The following is a 21,497-nucleotide window of genomic DNA, read 5'->3' as shown; positions in this document are numbered from 1 at the left end:
ACCCAAAGCGTGTTGCCCCCCGGCAAAGGCCTCGGCAGGGCACCCGGCGGGCGGGCGGGCGGCCCCGCGGCGGCGCCGAGGCCGGCTGCGGGCGGCGCACCACGGCACGGCGCGGCGGGCTGACGTCAGGGTGGGGACGGCGGGGACGGCGGTGCCCGCGGCCCGGTGGCGGAGTGCGGCCGACGGCGGCAGGTAGGTGCGGCGGCGCTCGCCATCGGCTGGGCACGGCAGCGGCGGCGGCGGCAGCGGCGGTGGGGCAGGGCCGGGCCCGGGGGCCGCAGGGCGCACTGCGGTTGCGCCAAGGTCGGCGGCGCAGGCCTGGGCCGCCGCGGCCCCTCCGCGGGGAGAGCCCGGGTAGGCGGCAGCGCTTGGCCCCGCTGTGGCGCGGGTGGCGCACGGGCCGGTGTGTTGCGGCAGGACCGGGGAGCTCCTGCTGGAAACCCCCTTCTGGCTCAGCCGCCAAGCGCAGCCGGGCTGGACGGGTGGGGACCGGCGGGGGAGCCGTCCCCGCGGGAGGCAGGCGGCGGGGTGCCGCTTCTCCCAGCTGCTCTTCCTGAACGCGCAAGTTCCCGAGTGCCAACAGGTTTTGAACTGAGACCCATCTCTCTCAGTAGACCTAGGCATGCGCTAGAATAAACACAACTTCATGGGAAAAAAAGGCTTACACATAGCTCGTCGCAAGGTCAGAAAGTCCTAAAAATAGAAAGCTCCGTTAGCTTTAAAGGGAGGGAGGCAAATAGGGTTAAATCTGAGCACTCAGCTCAGCCTGAGGCTTTGTGTAGTTCTGTAGCTGAAGTCTGGGGATTAAAGTAACAATGAGGTGTGTGTGGGCACAGCTGGATGCCTGGGCCTCACTTCCCTGGTTAGGCCCGCCTGGGTGAACCCCCTTCCATCCACATGTACCGCAGAATCAGGTCTACTGCTAGTTTGACTGCATTAATTAAAATCGCTCCAGTAATTGCAAACTGCAAGTGGAAGCGCTGAAGACTGCTTTGCTCTGAAGGCTGGTTTTGCTACCAGCCACCTGGACCTGAGAATAAGAAGTGAACTGGAAAAAAACCTCCTTGATATTCTAGATTATATTCTGCGCTAAAAAGGAAAACTGCTATTCTAGGGAGCAGGAAGGAATCGTCCCACCCCTTTGCAATGTTTACTTTTGACTTGTGTTATTGCTTTTAGGTTTCAGTCACCAATGAACTTTTATTGAGGCTGGTAATAAAAGAAATTGATTTATCTATTTTTAAGTCCCGCTCTTCCCTGTCGGTTGCACTGAGCTAGTTGAACAAGCAAATACTACTCAGTTGGAACTGATCTTGCCAGGCTATCGCCCAGCTCTGGAAATATTCACTTAAATGTAATGTGTGTTGACTGCAAACACCGTATTGGACTTGAAATGAACGCTTTTGTTTAAAGAAGACCAGAAAAGAACATCTGTTCTTGCACCTCCTACTTAGGTGCTGACTGAGATTGTTCTGTGAGATTCTTTGCTCTCAATCCAGAGCAGAAGTTCGGGGCACTTACATTCTGTGCTGGGAAAATGCAGTTCTTGCGTCTGAGATTATATGCACGGTACTGTACCGTGCATAGACTGCTGAAAACGCTTTTGCTGTTGTAGCCCTCGACAGCTGGGAGACGTTCTATAACGTGAGACTTTGACTATGAGGCATTCTGTATCCCACGCAAACTTAATTTGTCAGGAGGAACGTTTTCTTCTTCCTTCTTCCTTTCTTCCCCTTTATGCGACTGTTTCCATTAAGTCTAATTATGCTGTTGTGTAACCGAGTAGTTTTAAAGGCAACAACAAACCCTTCACTTCCCGATCTAGCACTTGTGACTAAGGCGACGTTCGGGCAAGCTCTTTGTTAGCTCTTATCTTATGAAAAAGGCTTCTGGAAATTTACAGGATTGCACCTTCGTGAGCACGCAGGCAGGCACAGAAGCACCACTGGAGAGAACTGTTACTGCAGAAGTGCAAGAAGAGTGTTTCCTTGCAAAGGAGAGTCCAGAGGAGAGGAGCATTTGCTGGGGAGGTGGGAGAATGAGGCGCAGGTCCTTTGTCTATCACTTTGTCACGCTGGATGAGGGATTAGTTTCTGTTTCGGAAGCTCTCCCTCTGCAGAGCAACGACGACAGCATGCTTGTACCTCAGAGCACTGGGGATAAGTCCATGTGATGCGTTTGGGGGTGCCGAGCTGCTGTGGCAACACTGACCGGGATTAAAGCAGGATAGGAGTCCAACAGTCCCTTCCAATGGGCTGTCAGCTAAACAGTTTCCCCCAGCAAGACAGTACAAAATCCAAGAGTAAGAGGTTTATTTTTAAATACATCTTGGAGTCTAAGCTCTACTTAGAGGTGGTTCTCACCATCGCACCAGGGCCTGTGCTGGATGTAGCGTTCCTTTAAATACGAAGTTCTGCTGGATACAGTCTCTAGTTCTACGCTACAGTAATTGCCCATTACTGTGAAGAGGACACAGCTACAAGTAATATCCAATAGACAACATATATATTTCTATCAGAGAACAAGTGGATAATTACTAACTATATTTCACTGGAAGAAAACCCTCTCCTCTTTCCTTTCTTCCTCCCAGCTGTAAACACATTCCTCACCTGAGGAGACCTCATCTGTCTATCAAATCTGCTATGCCACTTTTCACGCCCTTCTTATGCTGCTACAAGGTAAATGTATCTGTCTCTTACACTGGCCTGCAGGCTTCACAAGCAGTTTATAAAAAAGCCAGCCTTCTGGAGGGAAGCTTACAAAACACTTAACGTTCCTGCTGTTCTAGATAAATTACATCCAGACAGTTGTGGTTTTATTAATTCATCTTAGAACAGCAGTCAGAACACCATTAAGCTTTATAAAATAAAAGCCCTTCCTCCAACATGTGCTATGTTTGATCTCTTTTCTTTACCATGCTAATAAACCAGAATGACTGAATGTCATGTGTGATAACCTGGATTTAATGCAAGGACCTTGCCTGCCATTTCAAGTTTCACTTAAAACCTAAGGAGAAATAGGAATCTCACTTTATGGGCTTAACTTTTACCTATTTACACACATCTTGAAGGGTGCCAGTGACAATCTGGAAGAAATACAAGTCATAAAAACAACCTTATTCCTGTCAAACTGATTCAGCTTCTGTTTTGGCTGGACTTTGAGCCAATGAGTAAGAAAAAAGAAGAGGAAGTCCAGAAAAAGGGAGGGAGGAAGTGAGGGTACTTGGTAACTTGAGACTGCAGAATAGAGGAAGCGCAACTATGTCAAGAGAACAACTCTGAAAGCAACTGGTGGCCAATCAGGAAGCTGTCACGCCAGTCTGTCTTATTCCCATGCTGGGAGAGAGGTATTTGTAAACTTACGCTTTCACAGGTTAACTCAAAAACGGTCTCTGATAGTCACAGTGGACTGCCAGATGCAGAGTGGTTCTGTAATGCCGTAGGTATGGCGCGCTTTGCTCCAGTCGGTAAGTCTTAGGTGCCTTACAGACAGTCTTCTGTGCCTTACAGAGAAACTTCAGCGGAGATCTACCTTGAGGATCTCTGCTGTCTCTCTGCAACGCAAGCTGGGTGCACCATGACATTAGATCTTGAGATGCCTCTTTCTAATGTGTTGTTGTGCTATACTGAAGACTGTCCCCCCCATACCTTCCTCTTCCCTCCACTAGATTAAGCAGCAATGGCATTTGTGAAGAGTGGATGGCTGCTCCGGCAAAGTAAGTCATGGGCCTTTTACTTACTTCTCTCCCCAGCGAGTCTCACTTTGTCAAAAAACATCACAGCGAATCAGTAATTCTCAGGTCTGTCTTTAAAAAGTCTCTAGGTCTCTGGGATTTCTTTTTTTCCCCCTTTTTAATTTTAGGATATTTCACAAAATGACCTGTTAGGGCAGCATTTCCATGTGACCTTTTGGGGACACAGGATATAACGCATCTGAGGTGTCTGAGCGTGATGTCCAGCTTCAGATGCTGGTCTGTAATTAACTGCTATACAGGTAGAGGCGTGGGAACTTTACCCGACACCTAACCTTAACATCTTCAATTAGTCATGATTTCTGCTTGTTCCTGCAGCAAGTTAGAACTAAAGCGCCAGGTTATGCACTTAAAATAAACTCTGTTGCGACTCTGAATGCGAGATTAAGATGCTGAACCCAAATCTGTAATGTCCTGAAGCAGAGACTTCTCAGTACAAAATTTATTAGGAATGAGTGGTTGGAACCTCAGAATGCCTTTGTCTTCCATGTCACCTAGGAAGGATTTGTTGGCTTTATTTCTATTAAGGCACAAATACTTCCCTATCTCTGCCCCCAAAATTAACCGTCTGATTTTTAAGGTACTATTTTACGGCGCTGGAAGAAGAACTGGTTTGACCTATGGTCTGATGGCCGTTTAATATTCTACGATGATCAGAATCGCCATGATATAGAAGATAAAATCCATATGCGAATCCATTGCATCAACCTCAGAGTGGGGAATGAATGTCGAGGTAATAGTTCAGGACTTGTGTGTTCAGAGCTTCTTTTCAAGAAGCTTCCGTGCCTGCTCAGCATACCACTTACAACACTACTGCAGAAGTAAACATGCCCAGAGTGGGCAACTTCTATTGCCATTAAAAAAACCCAAATATTACATCCCCTTAAAGATGTCCACGGCATAGTCTTACCACGTGATAGATCACCTCAGGGTTTGAGACTGCCTTTTAAAACTCAGACGGAGGACAGTGTACTATATATGCAGGTGGCAGGCATGGGCGTGAGAAGGGGGGTGCTGGCAGTAGCCTGTCATGTGTCTGATTATAGAGCATTACTGGTGTAATTAGAGTTTGCTGGAGGTAGAGGCAGGACTGGAGATGGGAAACCTCAGCAGGTTTTTCTCAAGCATTAAGTTCACTTCTAGCATCAGTTAGTTTTCCACTTGATGCCAGATCAGTGAAAGACCTAAGTGTGGGAGACTACTTACTGCTAAGTATATACTGGTTCTGCTGTAAGACACCTGCATTTTTACAGAATGAGGTTCAAGAGCTAGTTCCTTTCAGGACATGCTAGAAACAGAGCAGGTTATTTCCTTCTGTAATTTGTTCTGGTGCCACAGAAAAGCAGCTATAATTGGCCCTAGTTTATTTTGTTCAACATTCTGCACAAACCATCTCCCTTCTTGTAAACAGGATCATGATATTCTGGTTATGGATATTTTCCAGTTCATCTCCTTTTTTCCTGGCTCAGATTTCCAGCCTCCAGAGGGGAAGCAGAGAGACTGTTTACTGCAAATTGTTTGCCGTGATGGGAAGACAGTCAACCTCTGTGCAGAGAGTGCAGATGACTGCCTGTAAGTCTGCCAAAGAATACTATTTTGCTGCCTCTTCCTCTTTCACCTACCCTTTTCTCCCTCTCCCCAATTATTTGCCTTCATGTCGACTTTCAGAGACATGTTTCAAGAAACTTTCCAAGAAAGTAAAGGCAACTTTGTTCAGCAGGCTCTCAGTGACAAAAAAACATTGCTCCCTTACAACACTGCTTTAGTTCTTCTAAACTAAATGCAAGGAACTCACTGAAAACCCATTAATATGGTAAACACAAGACATGCGGAACAGATTTTTTTCCTTCCCATTCTTCAAGTAGTACCTAACCCACATAGCGCCCCGGCACATCCCAGTCAGTACTGTAAGGAAGAACACTCCATTATTGTGAACTTTCAACTGAGTTTGGCTGCATACAGTTGGATAACATCTACCACCAGGGTTTCCCCAGTAGGTGTGGTGCACCGTGCATGCTCCTAGCCATATGGCACAGGAGTATCTGTGTGACGTACATGCACGTTTCATTCAAACTGTAAGAGCATCCAGACCTGCACTCTCTATTCAGCACGCACACAACTCCTCAGGGCAGGAGATACAACTCTCATGGTACATCTCTTCCTATTACCTTATTCTAAATGTGGCTACATATTACCTGGCTGTCGTGCTTGCAGTGAGGACCTTCAAAACTGTGTGCGTTTCTTCTCTTGGTCTCCCTCATTCCTTCTCAGCTCTGCAAGGGAAATAATTGTTTTTCAGTCTCTGGCATAATGCTTTGGTGCATTAGGCTTTGACAGATACAGTGTTTTAAACTCTGCTTCTGCAGTACCTCTAGTTACTAACCTTGCTTTTTGCAGACTCCTAAAAAGTGGCATTAATTTTCATGACTGTTCCACTAAACAATGTTTCTTGCAGGGCATGGAAAATGGCTCTGCAGGACGCCAGAACAAACACAGTGAGTGTACTATCCAGACTTCATACTGATAGAAAAGCAGCCTGTCACTGTTATCTGTGGTGAGGCCGCTTACCGTTCAGATCATGTTCCATCCTTTTCTGCTGGAATACAACAGGGCCATAAGCATGATGATAAAAGGAGGATTTTGTGGCAGCAGCCTGTATGTGGGGAGAAGAATGATCCTCTGGATCACAAGCACATGTCATCCCTGGAGCCAGGTCCAGTGAATGACTGGGAAGCTGATCTGTAGCGGAAGTGAGCACTGAGGCGATGGGCAAAAAGTAAATGCTAGGCAACCAACCGAAATGCACTCACCACTCCTTCTAGTATTTGTTGCCTTTGGAGGGTAAAGCTAAAGGAAACTCAGTACAAGCACGTGATTCTTTTGGCCTTAAACAGGAGGGGCTGTTTGTTAATGTAGATCCATTACACTGCGGCTTGCCTCTTGGCAGGCACTAGGAGAGGAGCAAGAGGTGCTCGGAGAGGAGAGCAGGCATGCCAAGGAGGAGCATATCACCTCTGCATGAGCATGCTAACTGGGATTAGCAAAGAGGTCAGGAATGGTAAAAATATCCGCCTGCTTGCTGTGAACCTGGAAGTTCACAAGAGAACTGAATCTTTGGGAAACGCCATCCATCCACCTACTGTTGGGGTGGTGTTAAATTTGGTTTTCTTCCAGGCTGCCTTCCAGAGTGCTTTTCAGCAGCAGCTTTCCTTCAGTGGCTAGGAAGAAACAGCCTGAGATGTTTCAGCTTCACTGGGAAATGCTATTTTTTTAGAATCTTACCTCCATTTTTGATGGCTCACACTAACAATGCCGCTGTACTGACGCACCTGTCCCATGAGGTAACTTATATCCGTAGATGCCTAAAGCAAATACTTGCCACAGCAAAACTATTTTTGTCTGGACACAATTGTGTCCGAGTGCAGAATTCTACGCTGTTTCATGGCATCAAATAAGAAGAGAAGGAATTGTTAAGTGAGAGGAGAAGGACACAACACTCATCGTCTATCTGCTCTAGTTTTAGGGGCTGTATCTTGCTTATGTGTGAGATGGTGACTCCTGGTTTCAGGCGGCAGGAGTTGCTATTTTTCATGCCTGCGGCTCTCAGCTGCCAGCCCCGCCAGATGCTATTCAAAACTTGCCAGTGCATTACCGTTGCCAGCCAAGGCAGATCCCTACTACTGAAAGTAAGGCAAGTAGCCGTCTGCACAGGAAGTACTTTCAATTAGCACTTTTCAATGCTATTAAAGCTCTCCAATAAGACTCAGACTAAGTTCCTAGGTAGCTGGTTTTGAGTCCATCCGTAGGTGACTGATATGGCTCTCAGAAATACTGAGCATCCAGCTGTGCCTTGTAGCTTTCCTGGAATAGCAGGGTGATCACCCTGCCTTTGAGAACTCTATCAGTCACTGGCGTTTGCAGGGCTGTCAAGTTCCCTGCAGCAGAACCGACTACATTAACTGCTGCTGAGATGTGCGCATTTGTAGGACTTTCTGTCACGTAGTGGAAATACCTGCCTCTTCATACAGTGCTTTCAGCAGCGTATTTCAAACTAGCCTTACAATCTCCACCGCAAGCGTGACCTGGGTTGTAGCCAAAGTATGACCTCAAAAGTCTTTCTGCTGCCGGGTTATTAGAGCTTATAGGAACATCCTCTATTGAGCTATTAAAAAGTTCAATGGTAAATTCAACAAAGGGAGTTAAAATTTCTTTCTTGGGATACGGCATTGAGTAACAGCATCGCTTCATTTCTGATATCAGGGGCAAGAATACAAGCTACCGTAGCAAATCTTAATCATCTTTTGAGAGCTCCTTGTAGGTGGATTCAAGTTATCACCTTTACCTCATGGCTGCCTTCAGAAAGGGCCAGAATTATAGGTGGCATTTGCAAAGTAATTCCCTAACCCACCTCACCCCCCACCCCCAAAAAAAAAATCCTCAACCCTCCTAGGTTTACACTTCCCACATTGCATTTTTTTTTCTCTCTCCCGATAGGCAGAAAGCGAGAGGGGGCTAAGAAGTGTGACACTGCTCTGCCAAAACGTTCAGGTGCCACTGCGGGCTAGCCCATTTGCTTCCTTGATGTGGGAGTCTGCTCATAGGGTTGCAGAACTTTGTGATACCACTCCAGGGGGCCAGGAAGTAATCGAGCTTAGCTGTGAAGACTTCTTTATTTGAAAACTGAGGACGAGCACGTGCGCGCGCGCACACACACACACACACACACACACACACACACACACGCACGCACGCACGCACAAAAAAACTGGATGGCTCCTTCCTGTGGCCAATCAGCCATTCACCTTCTTGCAGGTCTGCTCTCCAAATAGTTTCTTGTTGCAGCATTGTATAAGGTACTCACTACTTTCTTGACCTGTGGCACTCCTACATATTACTCTTGCATTGGGTCATTAAGTGTTTTAATCCTTGCACTACTCTAACCGGCTGTTTGTAGAAGGTAATAACTGCCCTCTCTCCGTGATGTTTAGGGCTACGTGGGATCTGAAGTGATGTATGATGAGACAGCCGTTTCCTCAGCCCCTCCTCCCTATACAGCATATGCTACACCATCACCTGAGGTAAGAGCTGCAGTCGGCAAGCATTAAAACAAGTGAGGTAGCAGAAGCAGCCATTCTCAATGTCATCTAGCATCCAAACTGTACGCCTGAAGTGTTGTGTTTCATGGTTACACCGAGCTTTAAGGTTTGTACAAAAGGAGGCTGGGAATAAGGCACTAGCAATCGGTCACTACCATTTGACATGGATTTCCCTTGAAAGGGATGGGGCAGATTTGGCTGAGAGGTACATGAAGAGAGAGGACGGCTGCTCAGTGAACTTGGAAAATAGCGTCTTAGAGGTGGAGCGGGAAAACTCATTTGACTAATCCCGAAAAATCTTGGCCGTGCAGCCTTTGACACAGGGAGGTGTGACCATGCTTTCCTATTGAGTGACCACTGGAAGGATACAAAATCAAGAGTTTTAAAAACAGGATTTAACGACTGGAGCTGTCATTTCTAACATGTATAAGGATTTTGCAGCACAGTAACTCTAAGCTTCCAGATGTGCAGTTCTGCAGTGGAGGAGGAGAAAGCAGCAGTGGGGAGGGGATACCGGCTGAATCAGCATACATCGCTAATTTCAGTATGTTCTAACTCGTGCACTGATACACAAAGGGACGGCTGCTCTGCTCCAGCCCTTAGCTGTTAGAAATAGATAGAATAGTGCTACTGGGAGCTGTAGTCAAGAGCAGCAGCGGGTTTCCTCTTTCAGGCAACAGAACTGCTTCCAAAAGATGTGCCCACAGAGTAGTTATCCTGAATCTGACACTGACTTGCAGCGTGCCGGAGGGAAGTTGCTGAGCTGAAGTTCTCATCTGCTTGGAGTTTCTCTCTCACTTGGGATCAGCTGCCGCCTACCTGGCACTCCTGGAGCTACAGCTCTGGGGAGAGCTGTTGTTGGCATGAAGGCAGAGAGGAGCAAGCTGGGAAAGCTGCTGTGACTGCCCACTGAGCCAGGCCCTGCCTCTAACTTTCATCAGCCAGGAGGGGTGGAGAGCAGATGCTGCTCAGGAGCACTTTTTTCTCAAGCAGACATTTCAAATCCTTTCCAGACAATGGACTAGATCAGTACAGACCACATATTTTAGTGAACCTTTAACTGCACTAGAAATGAGGGAGAACTGAAGCGCATAATCAGAGCTATTGTGGCAAAGAAACCTTCTGTAACGGATCTTTTTAATTTCACCAGGTTTATGGCTATGGCTATGAGCAGTACAATGGTGCGTATCCCCCCACTGGTCCTCAAGTCTTCTATGCCTCCAACGGACAAGCCTATGCTGTTCCCTACCAGTACCCATACCCAGGTAATTAGTATCAACAGTATCTTCCACCTGCATGTAGAATGTATTTGAGTCAGCCTTTCTAGCTTTAGTTCTGTTAATCATCATCCTTTCACGTTAGAGAAGGCCTAGTTATTGACACTTGATGCTTGCCTCAGATGCAGCATACAGACTAAGATATCTATTTTCAAGTTCCTTAGCCACCCACCACTCGTGCATGACAGCCTGACAGATAGAAGCCGGACTTGTAACTGCAGCCAAAGTCCCATCACCCTTTCACGACAAAGGCAGTGCAATGGAATTTGCACTAAATGATCCAGCGTTCCCAGCATGATCCCAACTTATTTAAATTGCTTTACTTTATACATCTTTTTGAAGCACATGGAACTCTCTAATTTCAACAGTCAGCACGCTTTCTAAAGAAAGATAGGAGAGCTACAGCAAGTTTGCCTCAGGACTCCAAACTGAGCACTGGTGGAGCTTTCAGTCCCTCTGTCTCTCTACACTCCTTCCTTAATTATTTCAACAGTGATGCTCAGCTATGTCCCTAAAAATGAAGGCAAGAGTTCCACAGGTAAATCCACCCCCAAAGCACGGTAGAAACTAGTCCCTTTTCTGGATCTTGGGATTGCTATGAGGTAGTACATTCATCTCTGAAGTCTCCTATTGCTTTGTCTGGAGCAGCGCAACCCTCAATCCCAATGAAAGAGACCACAATTTTAAGTTGTGCTTTTAGTTTAGTCATCTTAAATTAGGATTAGCTTTGCATAGAGATCCTCAGTCCTACAAAATCGGGGCTTTAGAGTAGTACAGGTAATATAAATCAGAGGATTTAACTTACTAGTTAATTGTTTACGATCCGGCTCTGCACACAAGAATCCCTGTTTGGGAATTTTTTCATGTGGGGAAGAGTTCTTTTTTTTTCACTTGAGATTTGTCACATCATTTTATTAGCCTTTTCCAGTGTTTTGTGAAAAGGGAGGGCCATCAACCTAAAGCTTTTAAAGCTTTCCTCGTCTGAGTTAGTGAACTCCTAAGGTGCAGATCACATAAAGACGAACAAGCACAAACGAAGGTGAGTTCTTGCTGGTTCTCAGCAGCTGAAAGCAGCTGAAGAGCAGTGGATTGTTGGAAGGCCCAGGAGCTGGTTTTGAAAACTACCTTGGAAACCAAGTCTCTGAAACCTGTATGGTAACAAATGCAGCACGGAACTGTAACTCTCCTGAAAAGCATTTGCAAGTCGAGTGTATTAAATTACTAGTTGTGGGCTGCCGATAGCAACCAAGCTTCAGTGTTTCCTTTCACTAGGGTTACTGCAGCTAAACCCTACAGATGTAAGTTTATCTCTAGCAACTAACAAAACCCTTATATTTTCAGCCTCCTTGCCCATTCTCTGAATTTGACATAATCTTTCTGATGAGCTTCCCAGTGCTATCAGCTCCAGTTTCTGAATATGCAGTCCTGCGTCTTTGAGAGTGAGAGGCTTTGCTAGTTCCCTTACTTCAGTATCTATCACAAAAAGCACAGCAGTCTCTTCTAAAATAGTTCATCTTCCTGAAATGTCTGGAAGGGAAAGCAGTACGATTATTATGCCTGCTCTACAGGTAGGAGCTAAGTCACAAAAAGTGACATGCAGAGCCTGTACAACTCTGTTGCGCAGCAGGGGTCAATTGGTGGTTTCCTGAACCTTGGGTTAACTCCTTACTACCGGGCCGTTCTTTATTTGAAAAGAAATTTGACAGCTGTCGGCACACAGCAGATCATGCCGGGATGCGAAGGATGAACTGAGTAGTAAGGAGGAATTGTAGAGTGTGTAATTGATACGCACCTTCTGCCAAACTGCTGGCTTAGGAGCTGCCAGAGATGGTTTTTTGGAACTACACTATTTGCCTTAACTTCAAAAGCTGAATCAATTTTTAGACTCGCTTCTTCCATTAAATCCACCAAGTGTTTCATGGAATGATACAAGACATTCACAGGTTCTTTACTAGTATAAGTGCAGAACAACGTTCAGGTTTACATGTGAGATGAGCTTTACTCCCAGATATTAACCTCTCACGAGGCCAGAAGCGTTGCCTGGGCTCTGGAATTCTTCTAAAAACGTGCAGGCTGGATCCAAAGCAGAGATGCATTCCGCCTTTGCAGCTGACATCATCTTAACGTTCAAAGGGAAGGACGAGAGTGAAGGAATGGGCGTGTTTTGAAATCCCCATGCATGGTATTAAAACCTACATTTTTCTTCTCTTCTCAATGATCGCTTATTACCTAGGACCTTATGGCCAGCCCCCTGCAAACCACGTCATCATTCGAGAACGTTACCGTGACAGCGACGGAGATCTTGCACTGGGCATGCTTGCTGGAGCAGCAACTGGAATGGCCCTGGGATCATTATTTTGGGTTTTTTAGATTCCCCAGTTTCTTATCTTTGTAGTTCCAAAAATCTTTATTTAATTCTGTGTGCAATAATATATTGGTAATGTTGTTTACTGTTAAACCTTAAGAATTGCAATAGTTATTTTTCATTAGTGACATCTTAGTAACTGATTCTTAACTGTCCTAAGGAGAGTTTAAAGGCACCATTTAGCTGAAGTGGTTGAAGATGACGTGCGTTGCCCTTGAACTCTGTTCTCATGTTCAGAGTTTTAAGGATTTGTACCAATGAGGATCAATATGAGCACCAACATAATATGGTAGCAGTCACTAGTTTCATGAACAGCTTGATGTTTATAAACATCCCAGAAAGAATTTTTCTGGGTCCGAATATAAGGTTTAGAGGAGCCTTGCATTAGTGTATACGTACTACTGCTTTCTGAACATTCCTTAGACAAAAACAGCCTCAACAGAAACTCCTTGGCACTAGGTGCACGGCCACGCTTGTGCATTTTGTTTTTAAACTTGCCTGCAGGTGGTAGTGTATTGCCTTAGATGGGAGTCCTATACGTGTCTCGTACACCACCTAGGCAGATTAGACTTTGAGAACGTATAAGCCAACTGCTAAGAAGAGACAGCACTCCTCAGTTCTTTCATTCTCCCAGACAATGTGAATGCTCAGTGACAAGGAAAAAAAATGCTTGCTGTTCCAGCTCCCTCTTTATCCTGTATCACTCTTCTCTGGTCAGACAGAAGCAATGAAACTTTAGCTTCCTCAGTAAGTTGTCTTCCACGTCCGTAGAAAAGACAGCGTCTCCTCAGACACTGTACTGACCGCACTGCCGAGGAAGAGGCCGTTGTCTAGCGTGTCTGCTCTTTACAGCTGTTGCTCTGCAGAGTCTGCGAGAGAACAAACTTGAACAAACCTTGCCCTGTTGGGCCTGGCAGAGCCCCTCTGCATGCAGTAATAGTAAGAGGAGAGAGAGACACACAGCACGAGCAGACCTTGCACGCAGGCATTTTGATATCAGCTCCCTTGCCATGGCTGGGATAGTGTCTACTTCTCGGCCTGCAAGGTTTCCTACACCAGGTTCATGTCTGCAAGTAGGTTTGAGCGCTGCTGAGACTGTGTTTTGTTATATGTGCACTCCCTCCTCACCTTCAACAGTTCTCTCTCTCTTCCCCTCTTATAATTTGTTAAGAAGAACACTCTGAGAAACCTGGCTGGTTTTGCTTGTGTGCCTGGTTCCTTAAACACTGTGCTCCTGCAGGCGGCTGCGCTACAGACCCAACCTGGAGTGTCACTGTTCTGCGGCCCGTTAAATTGTCCTGTTATAATCCACGCTGAGCTGTGCTTGGCAGAGGAAAGAAAACTGAGAAGACATACACGTGCTTTCATAACTAGGTAAAAGAGGCAGGGTGCCTAAGTTGTGTTCTTTATAGTAAGAGGACTTAGTTTTATACTTCCACTTTTCAGCTTCCTGTAATCATACTGTTTTAATATTTTAAGGCTTTCTTCTTTTTAAGCTTTCATTTAAGAAGTAGGTTAATTTCCTTAAGGCTTGGAAGGTTTACAGTATGTCAGAAAAGATGAAAATAGATGAGAGCTGGCACCCATGTAAATTTAGGCCAAGCCTCAAGCAAGCTTTTTCATCTCATCCTAAAGCTGTCTTGGGTAGGCCCTCCATAATATTTAAGCAATACAGGTCTCTGACAACAGTCTGGGTAGCAATCAGGAGAAGCACTAAGTTTTCCTAACTCTTAGGAGCAACCTGAACAAACTGAAATCATCAAGAGAAAACAGACAGATGTTCCCTCGGCTGCATTACTAGCTCTGTGGGCCTAATCCAGGGAATGTGAGCTTCTTGCAGCTCTGGATTGGAACTGTATACCTATGTGCACGCAGGTCCTTCGCAGATGAATAGAAGCTGCGTATGTTCTGCTAATGATATGTACTAAAAGGACTTACTCTATTTGCTGGAGGTTCAAAAGAGGACGAAAAGCATAAAGTCTCCTATTGACAGTCCAACAAAAAGGAACTGGCACGCGCTACCCAAGTTCTCTTAAGAGGCTCGGTACTCTTGAGCTCAGAAAGAGGCGGTGACTGGAACTTAAGTGACTAAAGGTTACCTTTTCAGGCCTCGAGATAATCTTGAAGCTGATTATAGGTCTACACTGCTGTTTAGAGTAGTTTGAGCTTTGTACTCTTAACTAGTTATGTGGAATGCCTCCATCTCGTCTCCCTATGTGATACTTAACTTGTAAGGTTGGGGGGAATAAAACAATTGAACATCATTATAACTTCCTTTGAATTTCATAATGATGATGAAAGAATAGCACAAAATGAATCCGCTAGTAATTTATCATAAGTTCAGATTTTACAAGAGCTGTTGATCACAGCAGGGGAGCATGCCTCTCTGTGCTTTCAGCAGATAAGTGTGTCTGGGTCCTGAATTCATGAAAGGCAAGTATGTAAGATAAAGACTGTTGATCACAGAACATTCCTAGGATTAATTCAAAGCAAGAAATGATATACTTTCTGAAAGTTCAAATTGAAGTAAGCCCCCATTTAAAAAGATAACCTTACCAAGCACTATATTCTTCAGGGGAAAAAAATTACAAAGTGAAGCTGAAAGTTTTAATTTGTTCTTGATACAGCGGGCTGCTTTTTACAAAAATCATCAGCTGCTTTTTTATCCTAGTAGCATAGCCATTTAGGAGCCAGAAAAGTAAATGTACAAAACTGCACAAAATCAAAATGGCAGTTTCCATATTGCAGGTGCTCATAGCCTTTCTGATCTCAGCGCAGAAATACAATTAGAGATGACTTGCTGCAGAAAAGCAGCAGCATGGGGATAACCGCTTGAACTCACCGGCAGTTAAAGCTCATAGAGGCACTTCCTGAAGACACTGTCCTACTTCCTGTTCCTCAGGAAGAGTAGTGATTTGGTCATATCTATAACAATATCCGGCTGGATACATAGCAATGACTCCACAGCCCCTGTCTGTCCAGACCAGTGCTTGTTGTATCTCCAGTTTTGTGGATGCTGGGGTCAGCTGAAGGAGCAGGGCCAGAGTGGATTTCAGGTCTCGCCTGATTTACAGATAGTTGATGCTCAAGCGATAGGAAGGGGCAGAGTTCTTGATACTGCTTCAAGGGACTGAGTTGCAGGTTTGGCAAGATCATTTCAAAGCTGACTGAATGTATAGTCCTAAACAGATGTTTGCTTCCAAATGGTGCTATTCACGATGCTGGGATTCCAGTTACACCTGTACAGCACCCAAAAGACGTGATTTTATAACCTCAGGCCCAATATTTGAGCTCCCTAAAGCTACTGGAACTCCACGGCTCTTACACTGCTTTTTGCAGCGTACACTATCGGTTAAGGATGACAAAATCTGTTCCATAGCAGCTACAGTCTGTTCATTGTTAAATGGCAGTGCTTATTGAACTCATGAATCTTCGCGTTCACATGTGACTAGTTACATTCGGATTCTCTAGTACGGACAGCTGCACAAAGCTAAGCTTCCAGAGAGTGGGGCAGAAATGCTTCACCTTCTGGTAAGTCAGACTATGCTAAAAAGTGGTCAACCAGGGCCTCCTCCCAAATTCTTAGTTACATTCAGAAATACGGCTATTGACTTCTACTGCTTAGAAGTGGTGGTGGGGAGGGCTGCGGAGTCAGCCCCTTTCCCGTGAGTGGGTAGAGGCTTATGAACTTGGGATGTTGGGGGTGGGAAGTGTTTGTGGACACAGCAACTGCCCTGACTTCTGGCAAAGATGCTTCCTTTTCTAGTGCTGAAGCACGTTCTGAGCCGTGCTTAGATGGAACTACCCTAAATACCATGCAAAACAGGCTCCATTTTTTTTCTCGAGTGGAGACTCAATAGTTGATTGAACCAGCTAAGCAAGCTGAACAAAGGAGAAAGAATTCACAGTTTATGTTCCTCAAACGTCTTGTTTGTATCTTTCCTCCTCATGATATGCCTAAGTAGACATTAGGTATAATGCATAAATCACGGAGGGTAGCATGCAATAAATGCTTTTGTTTCTCGATACTTCATGTTCTGTGTTCTTCTCATGCACGCCCTATCCAAACTGCTGCTTTTGCTATATATTATTATTACTTTATAGCAAAATATCCTTAGCAATAAAATTCATATTTAAGCGCAAAAATAAGTGCCGTCTTGACGTCTTTGCTACTCTTTTTTTCAATATTTCTCATTTAGGTAGTCTACAAATGGGTGTATGTTTTTAAACACGTAGTCAGCTTACAAGAAAAATGTTTCCTTTGCAAGGTGGTTGCTAAACAGTGCAGTGATGAATTCTGTGCACCTCCAGTCTTTCCTAAGCCACTACAAGAGTGACTATTTGATAGCAAAATGAACTAAGCAAGTAAAATTGCAGCTGTTGGGGATTAGAGCTCAGGCTGACAGAACTCTATCATCGCAACTACTATTTAAAAAAAGGTAAAGCAACTTCCATAAAATCAGCAAAGTAACTGTGCATTAACGCTACTACAGCCAAGATTAGAGTTAAGGCCTACGTCTTTTTTAAAGCAGCGTTGGAGGCTTAGACTCAGAGATGCTTAATCTTGGATACACATAATGCTGATCCAGATTTACCATTTGACATTGTAATATCAAATCAACAGATTTGTACTGTCTAGTTTTAAAATAAGCAGCTTGGAGCGCAGATGTTGCTCTGGGCAAAATGCTACTGGTTGCTGCACTGGTATTTCCTGTTTATGAACTGCTTCAGTGGAGTCAGCTACAATCAATAAGTTTGTTCAGACAAAGGCACTGAATGACCACAATTAGCTCCACCTCCTCACTAAGGGCAAACTATCTTAAACTAGCTTACTAGGAATTTGCTGGGAATTAAACTATTTTTCAAAGGACTACCGTGTGTTTTGTGAAGCATTACCCTTGCTTTATGCACGTTTTGTTTTTACCACCTGAGAAGCAGTGTGCTTCTCAGCCACTAAGCTGGGGGGGGGGGGGGGGGGGGGGGAACGAAAACTTCGCTTTTTGCATCCAGGGAGGAAACCTGGCATCCCAACATGCCATGAGGGCTATGCTTATTTTGCTAGTCATAGGTTCCATACGATGTATTTACTAGGCTGAGCAGAACATGATGTACGCTTCACACTGCCACCAGAAAACCCACCCAGCTTTACTGAAACTTCTGTACCAGTAGGGGTTGCGGAAGTACATTTGCTGTGCAGGCCTTAACAGCTCCCAACCTCCTGGCCGTGCCAAGGTCCTGGACTAGCGTTTAGGCTGGAGGACAGGCTTTGCCTCTGTTACTGCTTCCCATCTCTTACTGCACCCCCTGTCCTGTTTGCATCCATCAAATGCAGCCACAGTAATTGACTTGGAGTGTAATCCTAAAAGTACCTTTATTTGTCCCTCTCTCGTGTTGCAGTTCCACTACAATGCATTGAAAGGAGTGCGGAGCATTTGCTCTTCCTTCCGTTTTGGTAAATGGGACGTTTCCCCCACCGTGCTATGAGTACTGACTTTAATTATAAATCAGAGCTTGTAACAAGGGACTCGCACTAATGCACAAGTTTGGGCAGTCTTGTGGTTACCACAGGTTATGTCATTAGCCTTCAGAGTTTTCAAGGCATTTCTAAAAAGCTCCAGACTTACAGGGGAAATCAAAACTCCAAAGCATCTCTCTATTAGTAATTTAAAACTTATGCTCCAAAGATGATTTTGAGGCGTAGGTTGTGAAAGTCTGAGACTGACGATACTGGGCTTAATCTGACTGAATATGACGGACGTAATACTGATACTGCCTTGTGTTCCACATACCTTAGCTCCCAACGCTAAATACAGACAGACAAAGAAAGGTTAAGAACCCCCTATCACCCAAATTATCACAGATAAGCGCCCACAGTTTTCAGCTAGCAGGAGCCGGGGGAGGCCAAGACAAACTTACCCGGTTTGCGATGCTCCCCTGAGCGCGGGGCCACGCAGCCCCCCGGGGGGGCAGGTGCCTCTTGCGCTAAGCAAACCAGCATCTCCGGGGCACTTGCAGCCGTGAAGGCAAACCCCCATTTTCCCAACGGACAAGGGCACTTGCTGCAGTCAAACTCTTTCCTTTCCATCTACCTCAGCCCTGTGCGCGCTAAGCGGCGACCGTTCGCGCGCCCCTGCCCTGCGAGTCCAGGCCTCCTCACGCTCGCCTCTGCCCCACGGCCGCCGCCAGCAGGCGCTGGCGCTCCTCCGCAGCCGCCCCTGCTTCCCGCCGGAGTCGCAGGGCCGTTAACGGCCCGCAGGACCGCGCCCGGCGCCAACGGCTGCCGCCACGCGCGCACGCCCCGTTTGAACCCAACGGTCGCCGCGCGCCCAACGGCCGCCGCCGCCCGCTAGATGGCGGCGCGGCACCGGCCGTGGCGGCGGCCGCTCCCCGGGCTGGCCTTCCTCGTAAAACCTGGGAGATGAAAAGCGGGACGGGCCGCTGCCGCCCTTCCTTCCCCGGCTGCCTCCGGGGCTCGGCCGGCGGCGCCGGCCCTGGCAGCGGCTCTGAGGCGCTCCGGGGACGGCCTGCGCCGACGACCGTGGTGCTGCTGCCGGCCAGGGAGGAAACCTGCCGGCCCGGCGCGGCCGCCAGCTCTGCCAGGCGGCGCTTCCCTCGCCGAGGCTGCCGCTATCGCAGCCAGCTTTCCTGGGAATGCTCGGCGACGTGATTCTAGTGAAAGGCCATGCCAAGTTTCCGCGCTCAAATCCCTAGCTGCTCCAGCCAAAGAGCTGTGGATGATAAAGTCGCAAGATTTTTCTTTTGCTGGGAGCAGAGGCAGCGTTTCGGTTCCCGATCTCGTTCTGCCAAGATAACGCATGAACTCGGTTTTGCTCTAACCAGCAAGCCCAGCCCTTGGGCAGCTGCCACAAAACCCGCAGGCCCCCAAACAGCAGTGCTGGAGCGCATTGGGAAGGGGCTGGCTCCGCAGCCTCCCAGCCGCCGCCGGCCGCGAGCGCGGGACGAACGAAGGCCGGCAATATGCTTGGCTGGGATCTGGGTTTTCCCAGCCTGTTGTCTGAGGAGGGAGGCTGGGCTGGCAGCCCTAGCCTGGCAGCCCTGGGCCGGGGCGCGGCAGTTCGCGGTCAGTTTTCCCGGCTCTGTCACAGACAATTTGCGTGGTGCTGGAAGAGCTGCTTCGTATCGTCACCTCTCGCTCCTCATTCCCAAAACAGAGATGCTGCCACAAAAGAAAGGGACAAGTTCACGAAAGCAGCAGCAGCCCCATGCGGTGCGTGCGCAGAGGATACTGCGGTATCAGGCTCCGCCGAAGCTTTCAGAGGCCTTTGACACGATCATAAAGAACTGCAATCAACAGGGTTTAAATAAGCAGCAGCCTAGAATACAGCGTGTAAGGGCTGCTGGTCCAAGAGCAGCATCATGCTCCTTTACGCACTGATTACGGGACGTAAGGGCTGGCAGAGATTTCATCCTTTCCTCACCCAAGGCAGGATCGGCTCTGCTGCCTTGCCCATGCTCCCATATGCAGCCCCCCGGACGCGGGCGCGATAGGAAGGACCACAGCACGCAGCCGCCTCCTGACCCGTGGAGAGGCAAACGGGGTGTCAGGCTGGGCGTCCCTCCAATGCAGACGGGGGAAGGGGAAAGAAATACCACTCTTGGCAGACAAAGATCTTTACAGGAAATGCTAAATTTCAATTTTCACATTTCAAGTTCCTTCTAGCTATAAAGATGGGATGGATCAATTCAGGAACTGTCTTCAATTCACAGCAATATGAGCATCATCAACATCTAGCTTTGGTTGCCATCTTTCGAACAAATGCTTAGTTCAGCAGATGGAGACGCAACCGCGTCATGCATATTAGACCACGCACGATGACAGACAGACTCTCAATACATGCAATGAATGCCTGGATCACAAGTCTTTACAGACTGTACTTGACATTTGTTTTTGCAAAGACTGCCTGACAAAGAAGGGAGAAAAAGAGAGACGTTTGTTCTTTGACTAACGTGGAAAGCTTACAGTGAACCATTTCGCTATCTGAAATTTCTCCTGATGTGGAGGTTCAACACGATGCCACGTGCCATCCCTCTGTGCAGGGCAGGATTTGGGCACGGATTAAGGCAGATAGAATCTGAGGCCTAGAGAAAAACATAGTAAAAAACCTCCAGCTGGCATAGGACTGTCTGCCTAATTCTGGAACAAATCCGAGCTCTGCTTTCTCAACGGTGTGCTCAACCCCACAAACCATTTTTAATTTCCACGTTCCTCAGTTTGCAGATCTGACTAGCTGACTCTCAGTCCCAGGAAAGTAGCTTGCTTTCCTCTTCCCAGGAAAGAGATGCACATACGGACTTTTCCAGGCAGAATCTGAACACCACATTCTGCCTTTTCTCCCTCTCCCAACAAACCTAGGTAATGTTTTCAGGTCTCAGATTGGGATGGTTGGGAAATAATCAGGAAAATAGCTCTGGCCTCCTATACTCGCCCATCATCTTCTCCAAAGGTGTCCCATTACCCCTGCTGCGTTCTTTTTTCCTTAAAACTTTTCTTTAAAGATTGTTCTCAAAGTCCACAGCACAGTGTCCTGCTGAGTTAAGAAAGCAAAATTGTACTCTTAAAGGCCAGAAAAATCCCCTTCAGTCAATCAATAGCTATATTTCTGGCTGCTTTAAAACCAATAGTTTCAGATGTCACTATTCCAAACAGCTTTTTCCCTGGTCAATACCTCTGGCAGCTGTTCAGATACGCTATCAGCGGAACTAATTGCTGTTGAAGCTATGCCACTATGATCAGTCAGGCTAGAATGTGTTTTTCTTAGGTAAGTGGTCCGGAAGGGCCTCAGATAAATTCAACGCATGCAAAGTGCAACTACTTTCTTGGACAGACGTATGTCAGTTTAGTGGAACAAAGACTTTTGGTGCTTTCTTGGTCCTCTCTGCAAAAAGAAACTGAGAAATACTTCTAGATCTGTCAGCATGCTAGCCCAAGCAGAGCGACTGTGCTTAACTTCAGGCATGGAAGTAACTCCACTGACTTGAATGGTATG

At 46.6% G+C, this 21,497-nt stretch overlaps 2 protein-coding genes across 3 annotated transcripts in view; one reads left to right on the top strand and one right to left on the bottom strand.

The window, feature by feature from the left end:
- Positions 1-21,497, bottom strand: part of FAM168B (family with sequence similarity 168 member B) — a 226,235-nt gene that overhangs the window by 45,755 nt on the left and 158,983 nt on the right. The window contains exon 4 of the mRNA XM_068953630.1: positions 5,947-6,024. The gene's annotated coding sequence lies outside the window, so the exon portion shown is untranslated. The remainder of the gene's footprint in view (positions 1-5,946; positions 6,025-21,497) is intronic.
- PLEKHB2 (pleckstrin homology domain containing B2) lies at positions 70-16,638 on the top strand. 2 transcript variants are annotated; one of them, XM_068953629.1, is made up of 9 exons: positions 127-192; positions 2,591-2,678; positions 3,668-3,715; positions 4,332-4,484; positions 5,221-5,323; positions 6,207-6,246; positions 8,740-8,829; positions 9,998-10,112; positions 12,358-16,638. In XM_068953629.1, the coding sequence occupies exons 3-9, from the start codon at positions 3,679-3,681 to the stop codon at positions 12,492-12,494; spliced, it is 675 nt and encodes a 224-aa protein (XP_068809730.1). In that variant the 5' UTR covers positions 127-192; positions 2,591-2,678; positions 3,668-3,678; the 3' UTR covers positions 12,495-16,638. The 2 variants fall into 2 exon arrangements, with proteins under 2 accessions (XP_068809728.1, XP_068809730.1); XM_068953627.1 differs by lacking the exon at positions 2,591-2,678 and having other exon boundaries at positions 70-192.

This window comes from Struthio camelus, chromosome 9 (genome assembly GCF_040807025.1).
Source record: "Struthio camelus isolate bStrCam1 chromosome 9, bStrCam1.hap1, whole genome shotgun sequence".
Lineage (NCBI taxonomy): Eukaryota > Metazoa > Chordata > Aves > Struthioniformes > Struthionidae > Struthio > Struthio camelus.
The sequence above is the reverse complement of the archived record's forward strand: the minus strand, read 5'-3'. Positions and strand labels throughout refer to the sequence as shown.